The sequence below is a fragment of the Lontra canadensis genome, unplaced genomic scaffold (genome assembly GCF_010015895.1).
Source record: "Lontra canadensis isolate GAN:19392208 unplaced genomic scaffold, GSC_riverotter_1.0 scaffold20, whole genome shotgun sequence".
NCBI classification, from domain to species: Eukaryota; Metazoa; Chordata; class Mammalia; order Carnivora; family Mustelidae; genus Lontra; species Lontra canadensis.
In genome coordinates, this window is record NW_022631014.1 from 237735 (window position 1) to 262212 (window position 24478).

Here is a 24478-nt window from a genome sequence, read left to right on the forward strand (position 1 = left end):
ATTAAAAGCTGAGATGGACTGAAATATGAAGAAAACTTAAATTAAGCTATGTATTGCTTTGTAAAGCAATGTATTGTGTAACCGGATAATGAGCGTTTAAAGGTATTTATTGACTTTAAACGTTACAGACAAATGACTCATGAACATCTAACCAAGTATATATTGATGTAGTAAATTGGAATGAGCACCAGGGAGTTATCCAGAATGAGCATTTTATTCGTGTCTTGCCTATCTCTTATTACCCCGCTCTGAACGTTTGTCTGAAGAAAGCATTAGAGAGAATTTGCTGAGGAATGACTATGATATTTTGGCTCTTATTTCTAACTCTAACTTCTATGAATTTTACAATGCAATGAAAACACTTCCACAAGATTTTGGCAAAATGTTTATAATTTCTTTAATAACACTGCTCATGGAACAGGAGAAATGGAAAGCAATCACTTGGTAACTGCAGAGAGATAAGCAGAAAGGAGGAGAAACAATTGCTTACTTTGCTGTTTTTGGTGAAAAAAAAAAAAAACCGAGTTTAGCTATTAAAAAGCCTGTTGGGAGCCGTGCAGCCTGTTGCTCCTTCCCATCACCATATAGGAGAAATGGTACCAGTAGTCTGGCTGTTGGTGTGTTGCAGAAGTACAGCTATAACATCAGCAGGCGTGTGACCAGCAGCTTGTGGGAGACAAGCACTTAGGGGGATAAAAAGGAACTGGCACAGGCCTTGGGCTTCTGGCATCTCTAGTTACAGGTCTGCCAAGATGCTTTGGGAAACGTTTTAATTTAAATGCCAAGTCTATTTCAACGAAGTCTCCCTGGTTTGACCTGCTGGGAGTCCAGAGTGAGACGAATAGGTACTCATTTTGGAGAGCATTGGGTGAATTAGATAGTGGTTTTACAAAATCCTGGAGGTTTAAATCTGTATTTGTCCCCCTACTCACGGGGGGAAACTCATGGTACGAGCTGCAAGATATAGGATGCTCATAGCATGTTGCTAGTGATTGGTAAATGCGGGAAAGGGCAGCGAGACCTTCAGGCAATTACTCAAAACATCAAAATTAGAGAATGTGAAGAATAAAGGCCCAGGATTTTTCCTTTCCTCCCCCTCAGCATATTCACTCACTGGCTACTCTGACTATAAATCTGATATAAAGCAGATTAAGAGCCTGATTTGAATTATTTGAATAATTTTTTTTGCAAAACTATCATGACAGAAAATTTTTTTTTGAACCAAAGCAAGAAAAAAAGAGAAGAGGATGGGACTGAATAAAATATTAAAACATTGTGGTCCATCGATGTGAAAATATTTGTGTTAGTGTGTAGGCCCAGATTGGCTGGAGATGAATAAAAGCTTTCCTGATGGGTTACAAAAACATGAATCCAGAAGATCAGAAGAATTAAAACGCCCCCAAGAATAACATGAAGGTATTTGAAGTTGCTTCAGAGGCAAGGGTGGGTATGTATATGTATGTAAAGTCCGTTTCCTCAGAGACTTGGCAGTTTGCTACAACATCATGCTTATGAAAGCAAAGTCTTTAAGTTCACCCCCCAGCAGACTATCCTTTGCTCCCTTCGGGAAGCGCATTCTCGGAAAAGGAAACACACTAGTTGGACAAGAACTGGGGTCCTGGAGAAGTGCTGGAAGCTAGAGCCAGGGAACCTTGGATGGGGAGATGGGAGGGGCCAGGCTGCGTGGGGCCTCGGGGACCACCCGGAGGAGTTGGCAGCCCATCTGGCTGGGGGGTGGGGGGCGGATGGAGATCCTGGGGAGATGTTTGTGCTGGGGAGCGGCAAGATCAGGTTGATTTTTTTTGGCAGGTCTCTCTACCTGAAGCATTAGGAGAGGAGAAGAAGGGAAAAGGACCAAGAGAATCGGGACTGGCTGTTGTGATCCTAGTAAGATCCTGCCCCCAAAGATAATCCTGACCTAAAGCCGAGACCCGCTGCGGGCTACTTGAGCCCGCGTCCCTGGCGGCGGGATCAGGAAGGACACTGGGAGGGAGGCAAGACGGTGATAAATCCCTGTAGGGCGATTCGGAGGGTACAGAACAGGCTCTGCTGAGGTCCTCTACTCTTCACCTCTCGCCGCCCTCCTCACCCAACCCCCTCCCCCCACCGCGCCCCGCCGGAGTTCCAGCATCCTTGCAACCAGTTGAATCAAATCCCAGCTTAGGAGCCCGGGGAACGGAATTGGTTTCTGAATGTGAAATAGGTCTGACCCACTGGGGAAGCCCAGAGAGGAACGTCCGGAGGGCCTTTACCCGAGCTGGGTGGGAGGCGAACGGGTCCCGCGCGCGAGCTGGCGGCAGGCAGCAAGGCGCAGAGGCCGAGCCCCCGAGCCCCAGATCTCCGCTCGGGGCCCCGCGGCCTGCTCGGTCGTTGCCCCTCCGGCGCCGGGCGGGTGATTGGCAGTTGCCGCAGCTTTAGGGGAACGCGGGTATCCAGGACCCGCGGCCGCTGCTGGTTGTCCGCTCGCTGGCAGCGACGTTCCCGCGGCTCCGTGACCGGGCCTCGGCGGGAGCAGCCACGACGGCGGCGACCTCGGGTGGGAGCCCGGGAGGCTCGCGGTGGGTCGGGGGCGGCTGGGGAGGGTCCCCGCGGCCTACAGTGGGCAGCGCCGAGCCGGGAGGAGACGGCCGCGGACAGGGGGCGGGGGTTCTGGGCTGCCCCCTTCAGGCGCTGCCCGGGGCCGCGCCGCCACTCTCACAGCCCGGCAGCCCCTGCCCGCTGTGCGCTTCCTCTCGGTGCGGCAGGCCGCAGGGCGACTTTGGGGGGGACGCGGCGGGGTTCGGCATGCGACGGCCCCTGGGGAGTTGGGGTCCGGAGAGACCCGGCTTCACCCCCCCGCCCGCCTAGGGCCGCGAGAGCCTCGGGAGGCACCTCGGCGAGGCCAGAGAGCGGCGGCCGTCCGCCGCTTCCCTTCTCCCTGAGCCCGAGGTGGGCACCCCCGCCCGGGGCTGGGCGCCGGGTTCCCGCGTGATGGGCGCACCGATCCCCGCGGGGGAGGGGTGCCCTGAGTCTCCTGGAAGAGCGCCCCGAGGCCCTGAGGCAGCCGCCTAGTTACCTCGGGGTGGGTGCCCCGTGGCCTGGTGGGCGCTCGGCCCGCGCGGGTTATTTTTGGCGCCCGCCGCGGCGCGTGTGCCGGGGCGTGTTTTCCTTTCCCAGGTACTGGGAGCCCTGGCCCCGCCGCCGCCGCCGCCGCCGGAGCTGACTTGTGTCTCTCTCTTCTCTTCCCCGCAGGAATCTTGCGATAATTCTGCCGCCACGACTTGAACCGTGTGCGACGCGAGCTTGAAACAAGCATCACATCTAAATTTAAAAAAAAAAAAAAAAAAAAAAAAAAGCGGAAGGAGCAAGCGGCCGAGGAGGCGGCGGCGGGAGGAGGAGAGGAGGAGGGGCCGCGCGCGGCGGCCCGAGGCGGCGGCGGGGACGCGGGGACGCGGGGACGCGGCTTTGTGCTGGCGGGTCGTGGGGCGCCCATGGCGGAGTGCGGCCGGGGGGGCGCCGCCGGCGGGGCCCTGCCCACCTCCCCGGGCCCGGCCCTCGGCTCCAAGGGCGCCCTGAAAGCTGGAGCCGGGGAAGGCGGCGGCGGCAGCAGCGGGGGAGGTCGCCTCGGCCACGGGCGGGCGCGCTATGACAGCGGCGGGGTTTCCAACGGAGACTGCAGCCTCGGCGTGTCCGGGGACGAAGCCCGAGCCAGCCCCGCCAGGGGACCCCGCGGCACTGCGCTCGCCCCGACCCCCGGTCCGGCCGCCTGCCCCCTCCCCCGGGAAAGCAAACCCGGCGGCCTGCCCCGCCGAAGCAGCATCATCAAGGTAGGTGGGAGAAGGGCTCTCATCGCCCACCCCCAGCCGCCCCTGGGGTCAGTTCCCAAGAGGGGAGTGGTGGTGGAAGGAGGAGGGTTGTAAGAGGAGTCCCCTGCTAAGGGGAACCACTGGTGCACGGGTGCTTGGGGTGCTGGAGCAGGCATTGGATGCAAATGGCATTTGGAAAGAATGGAGAGGTGATCCCTAATTAGTGCAGGGGGAGCTGTGCTCAGACATTCCCAGTTGAACTTGAGGCTGTCACCTCTCGCAGGACTGGCCTGGAATTATGGCCTGTACCTGGTTGGGCAAGACGTGCTTTTCTGTGGTAGCCTTGGCTGGTAACAGACTCCCTGTAAGGTGTCTATTGTATGTTAAAGACACTGGTTTTGTGAAAACATTTTCTTGAAAATCCAAGTGGTGAACAGAGCTTATTCAATAGGTTTCTTCTGATCTGTATCTAGTTGCCTCTAGCAAAATGGTTATACTTGGAGGGTACAAAATCCCTGGTCATTCAGTCACGCAGGGGAATGGAGTAGGTTTCTGAACATAAGTGAAGATTTCCGCTTTCTTAGGCTCAAAAGCACTGAGACATTACAGTTCTGCACAATTCAATCTTTTCCTTGCTGCAGTAGGCAGGCCTCCAGTTCTGTGGAAGTTCTTTTGAGCAATTTGCGGGTTTTGATATCTTTTGCATAGTGTTACTTAGCAGAAGAAAATCAGCAATTGTTTTGTGCATTTTAAACTCAAGAAATAATATTAGGAACTCCTCTGAGTTTGTGCTGGTTTCATTCTAATACTACATTTTTTAATGTAAAAATATTTCTCGTGACATGGAGTGAAAAAAACAAAACAAAACAGTTGATGAGCTAAGAAAAGCAGAGCCTTAGGCAAGAGTAGCTCATTCTGCTTAAGTTCAGAGCAAATATGAAAACATTGCTTTCTGAAAATCAAGGGGTTACCAGGACAGTGAGCAGCAAAGCACATTGACAGGGCTGCACCCACCCTTCCTGTGGCTGATAAACCGTGGGGGAGAGGGCAAAACAGGCCACAGTAAAGAGAATTGGCACTGGGGGTATTTGAAATTTAATTGGACCTGGAGAAATCTTCTAAGTACTTTGTAGTGTCTCATGGTGTTATCAGCTTCTGCAGTAATCTAGTGAAATATACCACCTTCCTACTCTCTGTAACAGGCAGTTGTGAAACTGCTTTTCGCTTTGTCATCTGTTTGTACAGTTTATGTCTGGGCAAGGGCACAAGTGAAGGGCTTAAAGATCAAGTGTATTAACTACCTGCAGTAGGCATTAAGAGTTTAAGGAAAATAACCTATTTTTGCTGCTTACGTGGCTTTTAAAAGGTGACATATTTTCTTTTACTTTGTAGCTTATGTTTCCGTGGAAGTTATTTCAGCTCTGCGTGATAATCAATCCTGTTAACAGAGTTATGTGTCATGTCTTTTTTTATTGGCTACCAGATACTTGTAGTGATACCGCATTGTGGTGTTAATGAAATTTGAGGTGAAAATTCCAGAGAAGATACCAGCCTACCTAATTTTAATTTTATTCCCCAATTTTATGGAGGGACTGTTTTTGCACTTTTTTTTTTTTTTAAATCAAGCTTTATTGGTGTCCATAGTGGGATCCACAGTGTAACTTATTTAATTAAAACAGCTGCTTTAATTTTATATTCAGAATGGAAAGAGGGATGATTTGCCAGTATTTCTGATATGTGGAATTGAGACCTTGTTGGTGGATTTCATTTCTTCATTGAAGATTCTAGGAGCACATGGGGAAATCATTAATTATTCAACAATCACTGGTTTTCGAATTTTGAAACCTTGAAAGGTATTTTTGTCATTTTTCTTTTTTCTAATGAAGGCAGGTGGTTTCTTGTTCAGGGTTGTATCCCTAGATACACATTGCCAGGAACATAGTGGGGGCTCCATAGATTGCTTCCTGAATGAATGGAGGCATGATAAGGAAGTACCTATTTTCTCTAAGTTCTGGTAATTTCTAAAATCGGTGGTTTGGTATTTACAAGTCTCATATCTTGTTCATTTTCTTATACCTCCTAAACTGACTTGATTTACTCCTTTTTCTTTCCTTTGTGTCAATGTGCATTTTCTTAAACACCTTTTGAAACTATGGAAATAGTGTTGATAGTTGGTCAAGCCTGGGTTATAGAAAGGGGTATGCTATATTTAAGTAGGTAACTAACTTGGTATATTTCCCTTTAAATTGGTGCCTTGAAAGATCAAGATTTTAGAAACTTGGTGGGGTATTTTCTACAGACATAACAGTATGAAGACAATATTCTGATAGAATAAAGAGATCTTTAATGTCAAATTTCATAAAGCAATGAATAGTGTACGTTTTGTCACATGAATGGCAGAAATTGTTTCACTTTTGTTAAAAAAATAGTAAAAAAAAAATCCCAAAAAACACTTAGCAGAAGCTCATGTGAAGAAACACTAATGACATCTTTCCCTGGTTTCTTTATGTTCTTTTCCAGTTAAAGGGATGAATTCAGTCAGGTGATGGAAAGATAGAGGTGGGAGTAGATGGGTAAGCAAGATGGTAATTGGGGGCTTGAGGGCATGGCAGGGAATTGTTAGCCAGTATTGACGGGGTTGCTTTAGTTGAAATGTCAGGCTTTTGAGCTATGCCTGTTTCCTAGCTTCTATTTTCATTACCATCTTGACATTCCTCTTAGGTGGGGATCCCCAAGTCAGAGGGAGAAATAACAGCTCATATATGATGAGCAGTGGGCCCAGAAAGGGGATTATTGCTGAGATGCAGGACATATGCAGAAATACACTGTGGGCTGACCAGAATTATACTTCTCATTTAAAATGATTTCTTTGGAACTCCATCTGTTTTGTAAATATGGTGTTGAGTAAGAAATTGTTGTAAAACTACATTTTCTGCCAAAATAGATGTACAGATCTGTACCAAAAGAGCTCCTTGGTTATGGTAACAGTGTTGATGAAAAATTCAGAGTGAGCAGCCCTATAGAATCTTTTACAAATACATTGAGAAGATAAATAAATCATGGAATTCATCATCAGCCTTCTTTACTTTTCCTTAGCTTATTGGAAATCATGTTACACTTTTTAGGTTATTTACAAAGGCCCATTACCAAATTTTGAGGGAAGGAGCTATTATGTTTGTCATCTTAAGTAATCTAGTAAACGAAAACATCACTTTCATTTTCTCTTTCATATTTCATTTCATCACATCATTCAGTACAATCCACGCTTTCTTTTGAAACATTTAATTTGCTTAATTATTTAGGTGACATCCATTTTTTACAAAGAGCTCAAGCCTTTAATTCAAAGACTTGGTCTAAAAATGTGAAGTAGCATTTTAGGTCTTACATTTCCTTCTAATTTTAGAAATAAATAGAGTTAAAATGCCCGTTATTTTAGGTGGTTTATTTGAATTAAAACTAATATGAGTACTGTGGTTGGTACTTTTAAAAAGGTGATATAATTTACATAAAGTAAAATTTGCTCTTGTTGCTGTCCAGTTCTATGAGATTTGGCAAACACATATTCATGTAACCACCACCACAATCAAAATATAGAACAGTCTATCACCCTCAAAAAAATTCTCCCAGTCCCTCTGTAGTCTTCCACTCTTCCCATGCTCAGACTGTGGCAATCATTGATCTTGGGTGCTTTTTTAATAAGAAACTATGGCTGTTACAGTATTTTGGTACTTAAAAGGTATTATAATAGGCTCTATTTACTAAATACTGTGTAGAAAACACATGAAAAGTGCTTAACATAATTCTGTGAGTGCCACAGAGAAGTGAACCACATGCCTAAGGGGCTAGAGCTGGTTTTTGTACCCCATTTTGGTATGACAGCACTCCACTGTCCCCCAAATTACTCTGGCCGTTTTAAGTTTTCTGTATCATTAAAGTAGCATGGGTGGTTTGGAATGCCGGATTTAATTTTTCCCTTTAAACTTAGAGGATACTGGAGGGAACCAAAGACTATTCCTGCTGGCAGAAGAAGTGGAGAGCTAATATAGCCGGGCAGCTGTAGTTCCCTGTCACGCTACGTCACCAGAGTCTCCAGCTTCATTGGAACAATGGTTTGGTCTTGCCCAAGGTAGCAGCCCTTACTTTTCTTAATACCATTATTGTTAATATCACAGTATCAAGTTGTGTAGGGGAAGCACTTTTACTGCCTTTATATCAACATATATCCCTAGATGCTGAGTGCCCCAAGGTGGGAAGAAGCAGACATTTGCATCTATTATCCATTTAAACAAAATTAAATTATATTTAAACAAAATAATAAAAATGTACATATGGATATTATATTGGCCTGTGGTTTAAATGAGTTAGACTCCTTGCAGGCAAAAGCTGGGCTGTATTTATCAGTTCTGCATGGATAACAGCCACTCAATAACCATTTCTTGAACTGGGTCTTAAAATAATATCTGCATTTGGCTTTAGATTTTTTTTTTTAAGTGGTGGGGGAGGGGGTGACAACTCCATGCCCAGCAAACTTGTGGGCATGTCACAAATATTACACAAACAGTAACTGGATCACAGAGTGAGTTTGTCTGGATAGATAGGCAGCCTGGATTATTTAGGTTGGAAAACTCTAATGCCCAATCAGCAACTCTCCACTTCACTTTGTCCTAATGCATTTTAGGCCACAAAAGATAACTACTGAAAGCCTGGGGCGTGGTTGCTTTTCTCAGCCTACTCAAAGAGCTTTTGTCACAATTCAGAGTTCGGTTTTCAGGAGTGATCAGAGGGTATTAATTTTCATACCCTAAAAATTACTTGCCTCCTTTCTTGTTTTCCAGTCTCTCCTCAAAACAGTTGTTTGATCTCTTGTTTGTTTGTTTGTTTGTTTTTTCACCAAATCCAAATAGACAACTGTTGGGAAATTGTTTGTTTGTTTTTAAATTACTGATCGTGGTCACTCAAGATATTTTCTTAGAATGCTTTCTCCCAGAATCTGTTCAGTTCCTTTTGTAGCTCTGTGTGCTCTGCAAGGGGTGCTAAACTAGACTGTTCTTTTTTCCCTTTTTAAATACTTCAGTTACCCATCCCTCATTATTCAACAAAATAAGGCAATGTTATTTACAGCTTAAAATGCAGACATAAAAAAGTGTGAACATTCATATTTTCTCTACAGACTTTATTTTATACATATAGGTTCAAGAATAGATGCTTTAGGGGTGCCTGGGTGGCTCAGTCAGTTAAGTGTCCAACTCCTGATCTCAGTTTATGTCATAACCTCAGGGTTGTGAGCCCACAGATTGAGCTCCACGCCCAGCTACTTGGAAAAAAAAAGAATAGTTGCTCTATTTCTTATTCATGCTAAGTTTTGGCTGTCGTTAGTCTTCTACCAGACCTCTAGATTGTTTAGCTACCTTTTTATTTTATATTAATGGGATTCTGTAGTGCAAGGGATATTCAGGTATTTTTACCAATTAACCAGACACTGTGTGTTTGCAAGCTGCCTGACTGGCTTTTTTCTGCTGTTGAGAGTGGTAGACCAAGAGGGATGTCCTTGGCATAAGAGCGTTAGTAGTGACTCAAACAAGTCAGAACCACCGGGGAAGTTTCAGTAGTACCCATTTTCCTTGTGTCAGAATAATTGCATAGCATTAGAGTACTCAAAGTATATAATTAATCACACTGAGCTTTCATGACAATTATGTCAATGGTCCAGGCTGCTGGCAGGACACTTGGCACCTGCCTAGTTCCACGGAATAGAGGAGGGCAGGTGGCTAGGCACTGCTGGCCACCGGTGCTTGGTCGCCTGGCAGGGGTAATTAGGTAAAGCATGTTCTAACTAATACTTTCAGCTGGACTGTACTCCAGGGTCTTGTGCAGCACTCAGCCCACATGTTGCATGTCTGGATTATTCAGGAGGCAGAAGAGTGGTGAGAAAAATAGAGGGTGTGGAGTTAGGTGCTTGGATCAGACTCTGGCTCTCCCTCTTCCTTTCTGTGTGGCCTTGGGGAAAGATATTTAAGTCTCTGTGTCTAGTTACATTGTCTCTAAAATGGAAAGAAACCCCCCCACCCCCATAGCTTTGTGGTGAAGATTAAATGAGATGATATGTGTCTGAAATATTCAGAGCAGTGTGTGGTGCCTAAGAAGCGCTCAATAAGCACTACCTAATATGTTTGTTTTTCCGATTTTTAGTTTCTCTTACTTAGAGTTTATCCTGAGATGAGCAAACTCACTTAGCTCCATTTGAGTTGGACATCTGCCATGCCCATGTTGGAAGTTTTGTCTTTTGAAATCTGCAGAATGTACCCAGAGAGATTTCTCAGACATATTCTAAAGATGCTTTCAAAAATGATTTGCTTTGGTGCCTTTCTAAATCTGATGCCTCAGGACAACAGTGCGCTTGCGTCAGTCACCCCAGCTGAGGGCTCAGAAGGTACTGAATGGTCGGTTTCACTGAGCCAAGCACCTGTATGTCTTCATTTGCCCAGGACATTCCAGATTTACGCCTTTTGTCCTGACAAAATTAGTAATAGTGCCTCCTTTCCCTCTCAGAGGCATCCTAGTTTTGATGAGAAATAATGTGATCACCCTACTGATCAGCTCTGTGGGAGCCCCGTGGACTGCTCTCCACACCCAGCCTCTGTTTTCTCAGCCTGGGTGCTTCCCTCCTCTGTTATCTTCAAAGGCTTCCTCAGGTATTCACTTCTCAGAAGGAATTGTCCCTTTCTCTGCCTTCCAAATACCACTCTGACTGTATTTCTGTGCAGCCCTGTTTCCTTCTGCCTCTTAGGTAACTTCGTCTTCGTCACCTTGAATTTAGGAAGGCACCTAGGTCTTGTGAAAAGCCCCGATTTTAGGTATGTACTTGTTGAATCAATGTGTGAATGGTTGAATACATAGGCATGGATGTTGTACCTTACCGTAGGGGTTCAAACAAGATATTTAGACTTCGTTTAAGATTAGTATAAACATTATATTCGTGTCAGGTGTACATCGTAATAATTTGATGGTTGCACAGAGCGATCATCACAATAAGCATGGTTGCCATCATAGGTCCCCTTCACCCATTGCGTCCACCCCCAAGCCTGTTCTCTTTTGATAACCACTAGTCTGTTCTCCATATCTACAAGCTTTGTTTATAATGTTTATGCCTTTGCTTTTTGAATTCCTTTTATAAGTGAAATCATATGATAGGTATTTGCCTTTCTCTGACTTATTTCACTTAGCATAATAACTAAGCATAACTCAAAGTCTGTCCCTGTTTTCACAAATGGTAAAATTTCATTCTTTTTATGGGTGCAAGTCCACTGTATGAACTTTTTCATCCATTCATCCATCAGCGGACACTTAGTTTGTTTCCATACCTTAGCTATTGCAAATAATTCTGCAGTAAACACAGGGGTACATATATATTTCAAGTTAGTATTTTTGTTTTCTTTGAATAAATGCCAAGAAGTGGGATTGCTGGATCATGTGGTAGTTGTATTTTTAATTTTTTGAGGAACTTCCATATTGTTTTCCATAGTGGCTGCACTAATTTATATTCCCACCAATGGTGTACCAAGTTCCAACCTTTTATCCACATCATCTACAACACATGTTACTTCTTGTCTTTTTGATAATAGCATTCTAACAGGTATGAGGTGATATCTCATTGTGGTTTCAATTTGCATTTCCCTGATAATTAATGATATTGACCATCTTCATGTGTCTGTTAGCTATCTTTAGGTCTTCTTTGGGAAAATGTCTATTTATATACTCAGCCTGTTATTTATTTATTTATTTATTACTATTGATTATATGAGGTTTTTAAAAAAATGTATTTTGTATATTAACCCCTTGTCAGATCTGTCATTTGGAAGTATTTTCTACTATTTACTAGGTCTTTTCATTCAGTTGATAGTTTCCTTTGCTGTGTATAACTGTTTGAGTTTGATATAGTCCCACTTATTTATTTTTGTTTTTATTACCTTTGCTTTTGGAGTCAGATGAAAACAATTTAATGCCAAGACCAATGTCAAAGAGCTTGTTGCTTATATTTTCTTCCAGGAGTTTTATGGTTTCAGATCTTACATTCAAGTGTTCAGTCTGTTTTGGGTTAATTTTTAGGTATGTTGTAAGATAGTAGCCCAATTTCATTCTTTTGCATGTGACTGTTCAGTTTTGCCAGCACCATTTATTGAAAAGACTGTCCTTTCCCCATTGAATGCTCTTGGGTCCTTTTTTATGTGTTAACTGACCATATATGTGTGGCTTTACTTTGGGGCTCTTTCTTCTTTTCCCTTGATCTCTGTGTCTGTTTTTGTGCCAATACCATACTATTTTGATTATTATAGCTTTGTACTATAGTTTGAAATCAGAGAATATGATATCTCTAGCTTTGTTCTTTCTCAAGTCTGCCTTGGCCATTTGGGGTCTTTTGTGGTCCCATACAAATTTCAGAACTATTTGTTCTAGTTCTGTGAAAAATGCCATTGGAATTTTAATAGGGATAACATTGACTCTGTAGAATGCTTTGGGTAGTATGAACATTTTAATAATATTAAATCTTCCAATCCATGAGCATGGAGTATTTGTCTATTTATTTGTCTTTTTCATTTCTTTCTTCAGGGCCTAATAGTTTTCAGTGTACAGAATTTTCACTTCCCTGGTAAAATTTATATTTAGGTATTCTTTTTGATGCAATTGTAAATGGTAGCTAAAAAAAATCTCTTTCTGATAGTTCATTACTAGTGTATAGAAATGCAACAGATTTCTGTATATTGATTTTGTATCCTGCAACTTTACTGAATTCATTTATTCTAACAGTTTTTCATTGGAGTCTTTAGGGTCATATTATCTGCAAATAGTGACACTTTTACTTCTTCCTTTTTAATTTGGATGCTCTTTATTTCTTTTTCTTGTCTAATTCCTCTGGCTAGAATTTTTAATACTCTGTTGAATAAAAGTGGCCAGAATGGGCATCCTTGTCTTGTTCCTGATCTTAGTAGGAAAGCTTTCAGGTTTTCACTGTTGAGTATGAGGTTAGCTGTGGGTTTGTCATATATGGCCTTTATTATGTTGAGGTACATTCCATCTATACTGTTGATGGAATTTTTTTGTTATTTATTGTTGAGAATTTTTTTCATAAATGGATATTGAATTTTGGCAAATGCTTTTTCTGCATTTATTAAGAAGATCATATAATTTTTCTTCTTTATTTTTTAAATGTGGAGTATCATGTTGTTTTGTGGATGTTGAATCATCCTTGCATCCCTGGAATAAATCTCATTTGATCATAGTGTATGATTTTTTTTTAATGTATTCTTGAATTTGGTTTGCTAATATTTTCTTGAGCAGTTTTGCATCTATATTCATCAGGGATATTGGCCTGTGATTTTCTTGTGGTGTTCTTGTTAGGTTTTGGTATCAGGGTAGCACTGACCTCATAAAATGAGTTCAGAAGCATTCCTTCCTCTTCAGTTTTTTGGAAGGGTTGAGAAGGATAGGTATTGAAGCTTTATTGAATATTTGGTAGAATTCACCAGTGAAGCCATCTGATCCTGGACTTTTATTTGTTGGGAGGTTTTGAGTATTGATTCAGTCTCCTTATTGGTCATTAGTCTATTCAGATTTTCGATTTCTTCATGACTCAGTTTTGAAAGATTGAATGTTTCTAGGAATTTATCCATTTCTTATAGGTTGTCAACAGTTCAATAATTTTTTTGGTGTGTAATTATTCAGGTAGTCTCTTGATGCTTTGTATTTCTGTGGTATTCATTGTAACTCCTTTCATTTCTGATTTATATCTGTCTTCTCTTTTTTTCTTTGTGAGTCTAGCTTAAAGTATGTTAATTTTATTTCTTTTTAAAGAACCACCTCTTAGTTTCATTGATCATTTCTAATTTTTTTGTTTCTATTTCATTTTTTCCTGCTCTGATCTTTATTATTTCCTTCTTTCTACTAACTTTGGGCTTTGTTTTCTTCTTTTTCTAGTTCCTTTAGGTGTAAAGTTGGATTATTTATTTCAGATTTTTCAAAAAAATTTAAAACATGTAATGTATTATTTGTTTCAGGGGTACAGGTCTGTGATTCATCAGCCTTACACAATTCACAGCACTCACCATAGCACATACCCTCCCCAGTGTCCATCACCCAGCCACCCCATTCCTTCCACCCCCTTCCACTCTTAACAACTCTCAGTTTGTTTCCTGATATTAAGAGTCTCTTGTGGTTTGTTTCCTTCTCTGGTTTTGTCTTGTTTCATTTTTTTCCCTCCCTATTTTTCGTATTTCTTGAGGTAGACTTGTATCACTATGGATTTCCTTCTTAGGACTGTTTTTTGTTGTATCCCATAAATTTTGGACTATTGTGTTTCCATTTTCATTTGTCTTAAGGTATTTTTTTGATTTCTCCTTTGATTTCTTCATTGACCCATTGGTTGTTAAATAACATGTTGTTTAGTCTCCACATATTTGTGGTCTTCCAGTTTTTTTTTTCTTATAATTGATTTCTAGTCATCGTGGTCAAAGAAGAGGTTTGATATGATTTCAGTCTTCTTAAATGTATTGTGATATTTTATGGCCCAACACATGATCTGTCCTGGAGAATGTTGCATAAAAATTTGAGAAGAACCTGTATCCTGCTGCTTTTGGATGGACTTTTTTGTATATATCAATTAATATATTTCTGTATCCATCTGGTCTCTCCATGTCAAATATATCTATTATCCATCTGGTCTAAAGTGTCATTTAAGGCCAGTGTCTCCTTATTGATTTTCTGTCTGGATGATGTATCCATTGATGTAAGTGGGTATTAGAGTCCCTACTATTACTGTATTGCATTGCTGTCAGTTTCTCTCTTCAGGTACATGTTTAGATGCTCCTATTTTGGGTGCATCAGTATTTACAATTGTGACATCCTTCTGCTGGATTGATACCTTTATCATTATGTAATGCCCTTTATTTTGTCTTTTATGATACTCTCTGTTTTAAAGTCTATTTTGTCTGATGTAAGTATAGCTGCACCAGCTTTCTGTTTCCATTTGTGTGGAATATCTTTTTCCATCTCTTTGCTTTTAGTGTGTGTGTTCTTAGATCTAAAGTGAGTCTCTTGTAGGCAACATATGGCTGAATCTTCTTTAAAAAAAAAAATCTATTCAGCCACTCTTGTCTTTTGATAGGAGAATTTAGTCCAGTTATATTTGAAGAAATTATTAATAGGTATTTAATTGTTGCCATTTTGTTAATTGTTTTCCGTTTTTGTAGATCCTTTCTGTTTCATTCTTCTTTTTCTCTCTTCCTTTGTGATTCGATGCCTTTCCTTAGCATTGTTTAGATTGCTTTCTCATGATCTTCTCTGTATCGACTATAGGTTTTTGCTTTGTGATTACCATGGGGTTCGCTAATCACAGCCTATAAAGCAATCTCTTTTTGGCTGATTGCAACTTAAATCTTACCACATTCTGAACTCTACATTTTTTATTCCTACTTCCCATATTTTATGTTTTTGATATCATATTTTATATATTTAATTTTGTGTATCCTATAATTAGAGTTAATTTTTCTACTATTGTCTTTTAACTTTCATACTTGTTTTATTAAGTGGCTTATCCACTACTTTTACTATATATTTATCTTTAGCTGTGAGATTTTTACTTTTATGTTTTTTTCTTATTAGTTGTTGGCTTTTCTTTTCGTGTCAAAGAAGTGTAAGCCCAAATTAGTAGTGATGAATTCCTTCAGTTTTTGCTTGTCTGGGATAGTTTTTACCATCTCTTCAATTCTGAATGATAATCTTGCTGGGTAAGGGTATTCTTGGTTGGAAGTTTTTCCTTTTAGCATTTTGAATATATCATGTCACTCCCTCCTGGGCCTTAAAGTTTCCATTGAAAAATCAGCAGATAGTCTTATGGACATTATAATGTATGTAAAAGTTGTTTTTCTCTTGCTGCTTTTAAGCTTCTCTCTTTATCTTTCACTTTTGACATTTTAATTACGTTTCTTGGTGTGGGTGTCTTTGGGTTCATCTTATTTGGAATTCGCTGTGCTTCCTGAACCTGGATGTCTGTTTCCTTTCACATGTTAGGGAAGGTTTCAACCTTATTTTTTTCAAATATTTTTTTCAAATAAGTTTTCTGCCCCTTTTCCCTCTCTCTTCTCCTGTGACCCCTATAATATTAATGTTACTCTGTTTGATGTTGTTTCATGGATCCTTTAAGCTGTCTTCATGTTTTATTTATTTATTTTTAAGATTTTATTTATTTATTTATTTTGAGTGCACAAGTTGGGGGAGGGACAGAGGGAGAAGGAGAGAGAGAGAATCTCAAGCAGACCCCCCTGAGTCTGAGCTGAGCACAGAGTCCCATGCATGCCTTGATCTCGTGACCCTGAAATCAAGAGTCAGATGCTTAACCAACTGAGCCACCCAGGTGCCCCTATCTTCACTTTTTAGAATTCTTTTTTTGTCCTTTTTTGCTGCTTTGTTTTGGTCAGTTCCATGGCCCTGTTTTCCAGGTTGCTGATCTGCTTCATCTAGTCTGCTGTTGTTAAACCCCCCTAGTATATTTTTCAGTTCCGTTATTGCATTCTTCAGCTCTCTGACTTCTGTTTGGTACTTTCATGTGTTTTCTATTTCTTTGTGGCAGTTCTCAGTGTATTCATTCATTTGTCTCCTGAGCATCTTTATGACCATTACTTTGAACTCTTTAACAGGCTGTGGGAGAGTGCTGAAGGTGCAGCCAATCTGTGGCTTTAGTGATGTTGTGGAAGAGTGTTAGGGGCAGGGCATGTGCAGAGCTTTAGAGATATAGGAGAGGAGCATTGGAATGGGGCATACTGGCAGCTTTAGCAAGGCTGTATCCATGCACACCCTCCTGAGCTAGCAAGGTGGAGGGAGAGTGCAAAAACGATGCTCACAAGTAGCCCTGTCCCCAATGAACCCCTCCTGGTCCCTGCCCCTCTGGCAGATGTTTTATGAATGGCAAATGAATCTCCATATATTATCCAGTCACCTTGCAGACTGCTGCCTTTGTGCTCATCCTGGGATGAGCAAGGCCACACATATGCCTTTCAAAAGGAGTATCTTGGATTCCCATAGACCTCTAGGTCCCATGGGCATAAGCCTTGTTTATTTTCAAAGCCAGACATTTTGGGGGCCTCATCTCTCCAGTGCAGGCCCCAAGGTTTGGTGTGCCTCATGTGGGGAACAATACTCTCACTCCTCAGGGAGAAGCTCTGGACATGTGAGATCCTTCCCTATTGTGGGTTGCTGGGCTGGGGTGGAGTTTTGGGCAAGACCCTGTCTCTCTGCATCTTTTACCCATCTCGATGTGACCCTTTTATCCCTTGTTGTGGAGAGGGTTGTTCAATTAGTTTTCAGTTCTTTTTCGGCAGGATTTATTCCATCTGTAGCTATAAATTTGGTGTGGCTGTGGGCGGAGGTGAGTTCAGAATCTTCCTATGCTGCCATTTTGGACCTCCTCCAACTCCAGTTGGTTTTGATTGGAATGTAAAACTCAGTGGGCAGTGTACTTCAAAGAAGAAATTTATTTCTCCTACATAATTTTGGAAATTATCAAATGGAAGGAAATACCTTCATTGAATTTAGATCCAGGAATTTGGTTGGATTCAAGAATTGTTCTGCGAGATGTTAATATAAATGATCTGTCCCATTTGTGCCCCTGAAGTAAGAGTAGACCTTTGAAAATTTCTTTTGATTTATGTCCTGCTATCAAAGTTGAAAAAGCATGGCAAAAGATCTTACTGTTTGTTAAAGCATTTGATTTCTTCTCTGTTATTTGATTTCTTTAAATGGTATCTGTGGTTTCTGCTTAGTTTTAGTTTATTTTTAAGAAACTTAATTCCTTTTTATTGTCATTATTATTGGATGGTCAAAAGATGTTCATTGGGAATGCTATAGAATTAATAATAAAAAAGAAAATACATAAAGAATATAGAGTACTAATAGGCACAGTTGGAGAAGTAGGATCTTTAATCCCTCAGCATATTTCATCATACAGTGTTAGAAATTCTACCTTCAGAGGCGCCTGGGTGGCTCAGTGGGTTAAGCCGCTGCCTTCGGCTCAGGTCATGATCTCAGGGTCCTGGGATCGAGTCCTGCATCGGGCTCTCTGCTTGGCAGGGAGCCTGCTTCCCTCTCTCTCTCTCTCTCTCTTCTCTCTGTCTGCTTCTCTGCCTACTTGTGATCTCTCTCTGTTAAATAAATAAATAAACTCTTAAAAAAAAAAAAAAAGAAATTCTACCTTCAGTTGCAACCCAAGGATTGGTGTAGAAGAGATACTAAGAAATGCTTTGTATGCGTATCGTCTCATGCAAGTCTCCCTACAGCCTGCAAGGAGACATTATCATTCCCTTTTAGCAGACAAGGAAACTCATTCCTCAAGGTTTGGGAATTTCCAGGCAAGGTCACAGAACTTGTAAGAGGCAAAGCCCACATGAGATGAGGTTTGATTGACTTGAAAGCCCACACTTTGAACTGCTTGTCATCCACTTTCTATTTCATCTTCTGAAATGTATCATTGACTTTTTCCTTTCTTCTCCTGCTTAACTAAGGAATTCTGTCTCCTTGATCATAGCAGTTCCTACCAGTCCTAAAATAGATGACTGTATTTTAAGGAATTTTGGCCTTCCATGGCTGAATCCTGGGATGAAGCCATCATGTACCTAATCAACAAAAAGCCATAGCAGTCGTCCTCTCCACCATGCTGTAGGTTTCTGTCTGATCCACAACACTAGGATTTTGTCTTTTTCCTCTCTGCTTTCCTTTGGTGGATTTGAAAACTTCTTTCAAATCCATCCAAGGATGAGGGAGGTCATTTTCCATTTTTGTTTGTTTCTTTCTTTTTTTTTTAACGTTGATTTACAGTTACTCACTTTTTAGGATGCTGGAAAGTAAAGCAGGTGGTCATTACAAATTGTTACTAATGACAAACACAATTTGTTTTTAGGTGAGCTTCTGATAGTATCTATCCCTGTTATTGTTTTGGAATTGTCAAATAGTTATGAAATGATAGAATGTTTCTAATTTGTTTTTTTATTTTTTAAATATTTTATTTATTTATTTGACAGACAGAGATCACAAATAGGCCGAGAGGCAGGCAGACAGAGAGGAAAGAAAGCTCCCTGCTGGGCAGAGAGCCTGATGTGGGGCTTGATCCCAGGACCCTGGGATCATGACTTGAGCCGAAGGCAGAGGCTTTAATCCACTGAGCCACCCAGGCGCCCCGATTGAATGTTTTTAATACTTACAACACATTACCAGGTAATTGGTGTTCAGGTATTTTCATTGAGCATGCTAAATGTACTGATTTACAGATATTAATATCCCAGAAACCAAGCAGCTGGATTTAAAAGTAATTAATAATGTAGATTCATGGGATATTTAGAACCGGAAGAGATCATGTAAAATTCTTTTGTAGTTAGAGATACACAAGGCCGTACTGATTAGTACATTTAGCTCCTGGCTATGGTTGAGTTCATTTATTTGCATATTAGCATAACAGAATTGGAAAAAATTTATTACGTAATCCTGCAGTATGTGAGTATTAATAGAACAAGATGTAGTCTTCCAAACAGCTATTTTTGAGAATTTGTTTTTTGCTATAGATGGCTGCATGTGTACACATGCTATACTTGTGCATGCATTTAGTCTGAAGACTCTGTTTATAAATAGCAATGATTAGGAGCAAATCAAATAATGTAGTGGTAGGTTGACACGAGTCCTGTCTTGTGAGAGACTGATGGGTAGCAGGTGTCTGCTGTCTAAACTGAAAATGCCCAGGAAGGAGTAGGCTGTTTTTTATGAGCATTGCTGATGAAGCCTCTGTTGCTCTTGACCAATTAGTGTGGCCACAGAGGGATAAGTGACCTCATTTGCAGCTACCATTAGAACCATGAGCCATATGACTCTCTCCATATGGTTTCCTGCTACCTTTTATTTTTCATCTTCCCTCTGAGCTCTGATATCCTGTGGGCATAGTAGATGTAATTTTTCAAATAGTTAATACAGTTTAATGTCTATTATTGAAGGAAATACAGCAAATAACTTCCAGATTTTTATTTCTACCAGTCCATGCTAATAGTCCATATTAAGTACCAAAAGAATTATTCAGATGTTTCATATTGGAACTAATAGAATTCTTGATGTAATGCCAGATTTAAAGATGTGTTTATCTTTGGGGTTTTTAACGGCTTGTTGAAAGAGATCTGTTCAAGGCTTTTCTCTAGTTTATATGTATTCCCATAAAATTTTTTTATATATTAAAAATAATATTAAAAGTAGAATTGCTATGACATAGGATATGTATATGTTTAGCTTTAGTAGATATTATCATGTGATTTTTCTACTTGGTTAAACCACATTTACACACCCACCAGGTTCTAGCTGCTGTAAATACTAACATTTGGTATGGTATGGTTATGTAATGGTACCTTATTGTGGCTTTTAGGTTGCCTGATAACTAATGATGTTGAATACCTTTTCATATGTTTTCTTGGCCATTTGGATGTTCTCCTTTGTTAAGTGACCATTTAAGAAATCGGGCTATGGGGCACCTAGGTGGCTCAGTCAGTTAAGCGTCTGATTCTTGATTTCAGCTCAGGTCATAATCTCAGGGTTGTGAGATAGAGCCCCGCATAGGGCTCTGTATTCAGCATGGAGCTTGCTTAAGATTCTCTTTCTGTCTCTCCTTCTTCCCCTCTTCCCTCTCCTCATACTCTCTTTATCTTAAAAAAAAAAAAAAAAAATTGGGGCTTTTATTTTTTAAAACACTGTATGACTTCTTTACATTTTCTACATATGTCTTTTGTATGATAAATATGTTGAAAATGTCTTCTAGTATGTGACTTGTCTTTTCCCTGTCTTAGAGGGTGTGTTTTATTAACTAGCAGTTCTTAATTTTAGTGAATCCAGTTTATCAATATTTCCCTTTATGGTTATTATTTTTATGTCATGTTTAAGAAATCTTTACTTAGCTTAAGGCCATGAAGATACTAATTTATTTGACTTCTAGTACCTTTATTTTTCACAGTTACATCTATAGTCTATCTGGAATTTATTTTTGTGTATGGTGTGAAATAGGGGTCAAGATTTTCTTTCCATATACATATTAAATTAATTCAACATGATTTATTTGAAAAATCATTTTTTCCTACTGCACTGCATTGGCCCTTTGTCATAAATCAAGTGACTGTGTACGTGTGGGTCTGTTTCTGGAGTCTATTTTGTTACATTGGTTTATTTGTCTATCCCTCTGTTCACACCACACTGTCTTTCTTACTAGGTCTATTCTGAAGTATATACCCAAATGTACTAGATTGAAAGATACGTACAAGAATACTTATAGTGGATTAACTGTAGCAGCCCCAAACTGGAACCAGCTCAAATGCCCATCTTGTAAAAATAGCATATCATGCATTGGAATACTAGAAAGAAAAAAGACCGAAAGAAAGAACAGAATAAACAGGTAAATGCTATGTACTGCACCAGTCTTTCAAGCATAATGTTGAGGGAAGGACACCAGACAGAAAACAATGCATGTTGTATGATTCCATTCATATAATATGCTAAAACAGGCAAACTAATTTGTGGTGATAAAAGTCAGAATAGCAGTTACATTTGAGGCTAAATGAACATTTGAGGTGGAACCTCAAGTTCCTCCTGAGTGCCATTAATATTTTCATTGCTGCTCTGGGGGTGGTTTTGAGAGTGGACACTTTGTAAAAATCCATTGAGTTGTAGACACTCATGATTTTTCTGGAGGTATATCATACTTCAGTAAATAAGTTGGTTTAAACAATTCCATTGTGAAAATTAATCAAATGCAGGTACTTATTGGCCACTCCACTCTGCAGGATGTGAAGGACTGCAGTTTGCTGCCGCCTGTTGATGGACACATGAAATATCAGAGCACTTGGGTGGCGGTGGGTCCTGGCAGAGTCCTGAGCCGAGTGACGATGTGGAGGGCAGGTGGAGGGAAAGGCAGCTGGCTGGAAGTGTGAAGACTGTATCTTTCCTGGGCTATATTGAGTGTGCACATGGGCAGCTGAGCCTCGGGGTGAGAGTGTGGGGGAGTTGACCCAGTAGTGAAGGGTGTCTTGGTCACTGGAGTCATTTTACACTGTTTTTACACTGTTGTGATTGCTGGGAGTTTTTAAGTCTTGTTTGGTGTCCTGTTGAGCGTTTTAATCCCTTCAGGTTTATGTTTAATCCCTTCAGGTTTAATGTTCAAAAGTGTGCTACGTGTACAAAACTTTGAGAACCACTCATTTGTGGAGCACCTGTTCTCTGCATGACGGTTTTCTAGATTGCTCTTTTTTGTCTTAAAAGCAGTTAACTAACAAACAGAAACCAGTTATCCAGGTTTTCAAGAAAAAAGTGAGAGTTGTTTGATTAGCACTGGGTGGTCAGCAAAGAGTTTTAGCTCTGCCGATACTTATCTTGTCTCATCTAAATATTTTTCTAGGTGGGGAAAACACCAAATCTTCAGATAGATTGTTTTAGGACACTAATATTAAATCTGAATTGTAAAACTGCTAATGTGTCAATCCATTTGAGTCCAATTACATCAGAATTTCTGGGGCTTTCCTAAAATGCCCTGGGAGATTTTAAGCTGTAAGTAGGGTTAAGAACAGCTGTGAAACCTTTCTCATCTGTTATGTCTTTGCCACATTTAGCTCTGTTAGATATGAGAGAACAAGCAGCTCCAAGATTCTGCAGGCGAGAGACAGTTGGTGATCTTGTGGCTGGTGGGGAACAGGGGATAGGGTTTAACCTTCAGCTGCCTCACAGAAGCTTTCCCATAAGAAGCTGAGCTGCCCTTTTTTCTGAGGGGAGAAAAAATACCGAGTAAGGGGAACAATTCCTTAGTCAAATCTGGAGAAACAGATTTTAAATTTGAAAACGATGGTCTACACTGTGTACTCATCATTGTACCATAAGAATGTATTTTTGATCCAAGTAAAGGAATATGTTGTGTCAGTTTCCAGAAAGCCTGGGGCTTGGTTGTTTGGAGCCTTCATCTACCTGGATTAATCATTACTGTGCAGCACTACTTCCTCCATCTCTTGGCCCTTTTCTATCCCTCATAAGAGAAGAGGCATCTGTGTGCCTGTGGCATTCTGCATATGGAGGAAGAACTTCCCCAGGGGGAATATTTTTAGGAAGAATTGGTTTGACCGAGGCACGAGCTCTGTTTCTAGAGACCAGTGATCGTACATTTTAAACTTTGCTGAAAGGAGTCTCACATTTCCTTTAACCAGCTCATCTTGTGTTCAGGTGGGAGTGCATGGTAAAAACCCTTGTTACCCAGAGAACATCCTAAAGCGACCCTTGTCAGACAGGTATCTATTTGCACGTGTAATTTACGCTGGGAGGAAGGGAGCCAATCTGGTGATGCTTCAGTGCACCCCATTGTGGTGGGCTGACAGTCTGGGCTGGTATGTCATGACCTTTGGGTGAACGTCTACTTTCTGAATGCTGTGGCATTTTCTTCTCGCCACATAGCCCCTTGTGGTCAGGAGGAATGGCCGTTGAACTCCTTGAGCATCTGTGAGATATATTTTATTGGCTGCAAAGAGGGAACATGTAAATACATGGTGTTGCATGGTCACGGTCTTAGTCACGTGGTGTGTACTTTTCCTTAGCCTCGTTGCTCCGTTAGCACATCATCATCAGTCATGTTTATTCTGTTAGGTCATTTTTTTCTCTTCCATGTTAGCATAGGTGGATCTTTCGGCAGAGAAGCTTATGTCCACTTACCCTGGGTAGGCACCGAAGGAGAAACGTGGTCTGGTGGGAGGGCTGAGTCTCTGGGGACTCTAGAGCCTGGAGGAGTATTCGTAGTTTGGCAACAGAAAGAGAGTGTCCTGGTACCTTTCTGATCATGGTTAAGGGCTGTTTATTAATGTATACATCTTCAATAAGTAGTTTATTTCTTTATACATGGGAAAAACAGTAGAAATGAACTTTTAACATTCTTTGGGGGAGAGAGCCTACAAACTTCTTGTGAAAATTCAGTACTCTGTAGTATTTACCAAGCAAAAAATCTGTAAGGAAAGAATTTTCTTTCCTCCAGCATAATTAGTCAGATCTTCTTCCCCATCTTCCTTGTTAGGGAAGAAAGTATTGTTGAAGAATATTTTTAAATAGTTAAGTAGCCCTTTTATCCCAAAAGGGCTGCCATTGGTGCATGCACCCTGAGGGGCCTGGAAACTAGAGGGAGAAAAACAGGGTACATGGGCCTCTGCTGGGCTCCTTACTCGTGAGAAGTAGATGAGAAGTATCCTTTCTGGGGGAGAGCCCTGACTCACTGCATTTATCCTGCTGTCCTTATAAAAAACAAAGATGATGCTTAGACTATGGCATCAAATAACAGGGTGTGAGAAGGCTCCTGCCCCCAGAGGGAATTCAGCAGCTCCCAGGCCACCACTCCTAGGAACACCGGGGGCCGTGGGATCCATCGGTCATGCTCCAAAAGAGTGCTTTCAAGCAGTCCCATACCAGGCTGCAGTTAGGAAGAGATGTAATTGCACAGCAAGTTGGAAGAGACTGTTTGTGGCTAGGGGTGCTGCTCATGCTCAGCTATGTGAGGATAGGGATGGAGGCGGGGGGTAGGTTGGGTGCTGGATGCAATAGCTCCGTAGACCTGTGATTCACCGGTGACACACTGTGGTGGGCCAGGGGCACTCAGGCACATT

General features: G+C 41.2%; 1 protein-coding gene and 1 long non-coding RNA gene across 3 annotated transcripts in view; both read left to right on the top strand.

Annotated features, from left to right (window-relative positions):
• Nucleotides 1-1962: 1962 nt before the first annotated feature.
• Nucleotides 1963-3335, top strand: LOC116869639. Of its 2 annotated transcripts, none has more exons than XR_004383079.1 (2): nt 1963-2558; nt 3232-3335. It is a non-coding gene; the product is annotated as an uncharacterized LOC116869639 (long non-coding RNA). The 2 variants fall into 2 exon arrangements; XR_004383080.1 differs by lacking the exon at nt 1963-2558 and adding an exon at nt 2590-2928.
• A 27-nt stretch (nt 3336-3362) lies between these two features.
• Nucleotides 3363-24478, top strand: part of PLCL2 (phospholipase C like 2) — a 186359-nt gene continuing 165243 nt past the window's right edge. Inside the window, exon 1 of the mRNA XM_032860915.1 lies at nt 3363-3806. Within this exon, the coding sequence (XP_032716806.1) occupies nt 3471-3806 (336 nt within the window). The 5' untranslated portion in view covers nt 3363-3470. The remainder of the gene's footprint in view (nt 3807-24478) is intronic.